We start from the raw sequence: 5,453 nt of genomic DNA on the forward strand, positions 1-5,453 counted from the left end.
TGCGCTCTTTCACTAAATGACTTAGGTCTCACGGTCTCATACGTCCGCCGAGAAATGATTGAGTCTCTTGCGGGCTGAAGGTGAACACCAGTGTGGGGAAATATGCACATGGTCAACTACATGTGTAGGTGACATTTGTGGAAATTGTGATGGAAATAGAGTTTTCTGTTTACTTCTACCCGAATTTGTAAGTAAACTTATCATAACCAGTAAGGAAGCTCCTAGACTCAGCTGAGGTAAGCGAACATATACTCCTCCAACACGGTTGAACACACACGCGCTCTCACTCGAGCTGACTGATTGTTTCTCATCATCACGGCATGGCTTTGAATTTGGAAACGGACAACCTTAGTGTAGTGACCGAAATATTCTCGAGGGCGATAGCGTTAAACGCGAGTTGACAATTTCCATCATATTCGTTGCAATGGAGTTTTACCCGTGATATGAAAAAAACTAGTGATAAAGCATATTTAACAATTGTGTTATCGAAGACATATACGCCTTGAATTTACATGGAGTATTACGCCACTTCACGTTAAACGGATGATGCACCCTTCATGAAGTTTGCTGGTACTTCAAAATTGGAGTTAGCAAAGCATCGTGAGGTTGCGGTCTTCGTCCAGTTCGGTTCTGGTCTGGGCCAGGCTACGCAACACCAGCGTTTAAGGTCATTTCAGCGAGAGATGGTATGACTTAAAGTGATTATTCACAGGCGGTATATTCTCACTGAGCTTCTAAAGCAGAATACGGTCTTATGCCTTGACTGAGGTGGAGGTTGTGACTATTTATGCCGGCGTTCGAGGCTATCTCAACAATATCGCACAGCGCATAGTCGAGTATGATAATGGTGAGGAAATTTGTACCCGAATTCGTGTTTTTACTGGTAGTGAGGAGACTACACTTTCCTCGACTACAGTAGTATCTTTTCAACTTCTCTGCTGCGATTGCTACATTTTTTGATATTAATGAGAAAATGCTGGGGTCAGCTGAGGGAAGTGAACATATATTCATCCTGGAATCCATAATGTTCTCGAGGAGAATTCATTTTGAATCTTTCAAATGGCTAGGAAAACATTCTTCAACAATCAGTTTCCCATGTGAATGTAGTCATCACATTAGGAACTTTTTTATTGGGGTTCCACCCTAGTGATATGAAAAACATATTTCACGACTACTACAGGCCTCGAATATCGCGTTTTTCACCACTTCACGTAAAACGGGTGGAATTCCATGGTTATCAAACTCTGGGAAACGTTATCTTGCGAAGATAGATGAGTTCCTGCCTCCACCGCCGATAATTTATGGCAGGTTTGAGACCATGTGGTTGGAGGACATATCGGATCAGAACCATCCTGATGTTTTGAAAGCGATCACAGCGGAACACATTTCATATCGGACACGACCGAAGAGAATCTAAAGAACGCTATGGAGGAGTTCTTCACTATCAACGACTTTGAGGCGCAGGCTGCTCACTGAAGAGGGGAATTTCGTGGCGCGTGACGGACCGTCATTGACGGCGGAGACGATGATGACCTTGTCCCCTTTTTCTCCAGGATTGTATGCCGCAATACTAATAATAAGGCTTCGGTATGAAATCCCCGATGGAGATTTCCCAGCAGTTGAGTTTGACTCTGTCATCATCCACTGATATATGGGAATTCACTCTCAACGGCTTCGGGGTGTGCGTCTGCAGCTGCTCGATTTCAAGACTGATGCTGTGCAAATTGGAAAACTGTCAATTTTGGGTGCCGACAAATGTGGGAGTAAAAAGTGTGAGTACTGCCCGACCGTGCTGAGTGTTGGAGCTCCACGGTGGTAGGGCAGTCGATGCTCTCAACACTGCGTCGAGAGGCTGCTGAAGATCAACGGGTTGTCGTCACGTTTGAACAGAGCGCTCGGACGAAGACAATAGCGGGCTTTCTATGGTAAATAACCCGCACAGGTTCGATCCCGGGCGGGAGTATTATTAGGTTCTCGTTGAACTCTTCTACAGAGGCTATAATTAGAGACACGTGGGTATCCCCTCGAAAACGACGACAAGGAGTTGCGTCTGATATGGTATGCTGATTGACCCTTCGTATTCATCTACTCTGTTTTATCGGCTCCAGGTTGTCCATTTGGTAGTCTTCCTAGTGGGCTCTCCTGCACTACTTCGACGGAGACGACGTAGCTGTGCGGGGACTGTGGCAAAGGCGCCGCCAACTTGGGAGAAGCTGTCGTTGGAGAAATTAGTAGCCTACCCACTGCAGGGCTCGTCGACCTTTTGGGCTTCTCTTGGTTTCACGCGGGATCCGACACTGCCGGGTTGCCTTAAGCTGGATCGGGAGGATTTGGTGAGCTAGTCAGAAGGCACCGAAAGGAGCACTACTGGTGGTTCAGATACGATTGATACAAACTCGAGCCTGAGGCCTGATATGTCGCGCGCCACGAAATTGACGAAGTTGCTGATGGCTTTGATATACCAAGATGGAGGATTCATGTATATTTACGAGCAGATATCATCACCTGACTTTATTGCTCGTTGTTGGAGAGTTTAGTTTGGAACGACGGATTGTATTTATGATATCAGTTTCTGAAAGTCTATTGTAACCGACAAAAATCTCACCACATGAGGACAGTGGATACACCAACGACTACTGCATCGACAACGGAGGGATCACCACCAACACCAACGGTGAAGTCCTCCCGAGGAGTTAAACGGAAATCGATAGTTAGCAACAAGAGCGCTAGTGAGAGAAGCACTCACGAGCCTGTGAGTGGAATCCCCGAGGTAAGGAGGAGGAACATGTTCTTCCTTATAGTAGTCTGTTGATTCACGACGAGCCGATTCCAACATAAAACTCGTCGATTTTGAAGCGCCAGCTTCCTCACCTGTGGAGTCCAATGCTCACTAACTCTCCCGACTGGTATAACATCCGCGTTCAGATGCTTGGCGTGGTTCGCTTGCGGTCACTGCATTCAAGGGTGTTGTCGTGGCATGTAGACAGTGGTCTTCTGGGTTCAGTACGGCTCAACTCAGATGAAGGTTCTCGGAAATGTAAGCAGATGTCTATGAGGCTCCTTGCTCTTGAGGGTGCGCACGGGCAGGGCGTAGAATGCTAACTATGATGCGCCGCGATGCGGGGTCTCGATCTGACCCGGATCATCGTGTTGTTGTCATTTTCGATGCAAACGTGACGACATCTACCGCAACACGAGTATCAGGCTTCATGTGGTAGGGCGTTGTTGTTGTTGTTGTTGTTGCTACTGTGGAGATATAGTTATGACAGGTTTAGTAGTAATTCTCCGTGTGAGATCATCATCCGTGACACGTGGGTTGACCCACAGCGACGGCGCCTCGGTATTGGCTCGCGGATGGTTGGTGGTATCTTATCGGTGTGTTGGTAAGATTCATTTTAGGTCCGGATATTTGCCATGAATATGATATCGTCTTCGATGGGCGATCATAGTAGCGATTCTAGCATTAGCAGTACGTCAACGCGAGCTTCATCGAGTGGAGATGATTTTGGAGAATACCTCCCTACTGTCGATTTTCATCCAAATAACTTTAGGGTTTTAGCTCTCCCTGCACCGGCCTCCACCACATTCTGGGAGAGCAATTTTTTCTCGGGTGAGGGTCAGTCAGGGGGGTTCCTCCAGCTCACGTGGGAGGCAATGGTAGGCTTGTATTGCTGAAACATTGTGTACTCGTGAATGCAGATGAGGTTAGCTCAACGTGGTATGGATTCGCCGGTCTTAAATCCTAGTCGTAAAGCGGCCAGGATAACCCCTGCCAGAGCATCGAAATGACGTTATAGTGATGAAGGACCAGTTGACCTGATAGTAGGAAGTTCCTAATAGGAACTCCTTACGTTTTGAGGGGTCGGCTGCTGTCGAGGGGTTGATTGTGTGTGTTGGATGATTTCTATTGTTATCATCCTAACGTAGTATTTGATTCGTCCGAAAGATCTGTCCCCTCGTTGTTATTGTTGATGTTCTAGCATAAGTAGCTCATCTTATTACTCGACGGTAGCTGCTCTTCCACGATGGTGGGCGTCGATGATAGACAGTTGTAGTATACTGTATTCTTTGCTATACTCGGTGACGGCTGTGGTGGAGTCCGCTAGGTTGGGTTGAGTCTGCAGTAGTAGTGCACTATCCTACTGCCTTCACGGCTGCCTTGACACTAATATTACGCGGATATTTGCGGATAAGTTTCGAGTTAGTGAGTAGGACGACGGGTCAATTGGAGCAAGTGAAGTACACCAGGGGCCAACTAAAGTGTCCACCCTCCCAAGTCCAACTGGACAGAGTGTCCTCAAAGAGCATCCATGAGCCGGGGGATATCTCTATGAACTTGAATGCATGTATCGGGTCCTATTTCCAACCCGAACGCATGTAGCTCCACACGAGTGTGGAATAAGGTGAGTGATCCTCATGGTCTGGACTCCAGACTCTGGAGGATGGCCATCTTTTCACCAGTCGCACGAGTCATTTCACCAGTTGAAGTGCAACCCATTTTATCGATGCGCACTTGTAACTCCAAAAATAACGAAAATATTGCACGGAAACGACGATTTAGCAGCATGGTAATACTTCGCTCGCTCCGCAACTCACAGACCGCGCACACTCTCCTAACAGTATGTAGCTCATGACCTTACTCCTTATCGTTATCCTCTGATGATGGTTCAAGTCGTCGAAGGCCTCAGCGTAAGACTTCGCCAAGGAGCGCAGTCTTTCCCCGGATTTTTTCCACGTTGGGATGGAATTTCTCTAGGACCTTTGGTGGAGACTCCCCACGGAATGATATCATTCTGTGCTTCGCTCAATATCGAAGTCGATCGTGTCTCGAAGGCTCCCAATAAACGGAGACAAATCCTTTAAAAGGTCACACGGAGGTCTGATATCATCATATATCTATATATCGCCAGAATCACTGAAGTCCAGTTCACTCAAATTAGTCACTGAAGTCCGATGCATTCGAACCAGTCTCCGATTATACAAGACTATCTTTGTAACCGTTCACACAGCCAAGACGATAAAACCTCAATATTCCAATGAGAGAAATGACGCGATGAAGTAGAGAGTACATTTTCAATTGCAATATGAAACTGAATCCCCCTCGATGATGTTAATGCTACACCCTCTGAAGGCTTGACTCAGCATCAGCGAGCTCGACTTCCTCAGAGGGGCAGCTATGCCATTCCAATGCTTACCTCGGTTCAGTCGATTTTCAAGAAGCATGAGTTCGAGACCAATGTCCTAACCGAAGTAGCTCCGGTAATTCAACGAGGTGTATTATATTACTGCCCAAAACTCTGGCTTGTATTGAACACCGGTACTCGAATGGCATACCTGCCCCAAGCTAATGATCCCCACAATTCGTCGAATCTGAGGTTACTTGGTCGTACAGACGAAATTGATCTTCCTATCACGTGCTCCTGCGGAACTGACTATAGGGTATGTCTTGGGAT

General features: G+C 46.9%; 1 protein-coding gene across 1 annotated transcript; it reads left to right on the forward strand.

The window, feature by feature from the left end:
• Nucleotides 1-557: 557 nt before the first annotated feature.
• Nucleotides 558-767, forward strand: Pmar_PMAR002441 (hypothetical protein; the record flags this gene model as incomplete). Its single annotated transcript, XM_002780688.1, has 2 exons — nt 558-667; nt 713-767. 2 exons carry the CDS (start codon nt 558-560, stop codon nt 765-767), a joined length of 165 nt encoding a protein of 54 aa, XP_002780734.1.
• Between the last annotated feature and the right edge of the window lie 4,686 nt (nt 768-5,453).

This window comes from Perkinsus marinus, assembly GCF_000006405.1.
Source record: "Perkinsus marinus ATCC 50983 genomic scaffold scf_1104296944200, whole genome shotgun sequence".
Taxonomy (NCBI): domain Eukaryota; phylum Perkinsozoa; order Perkinsida; family Perkinsidae; genus Perkinsus; species Perkinsus marinus.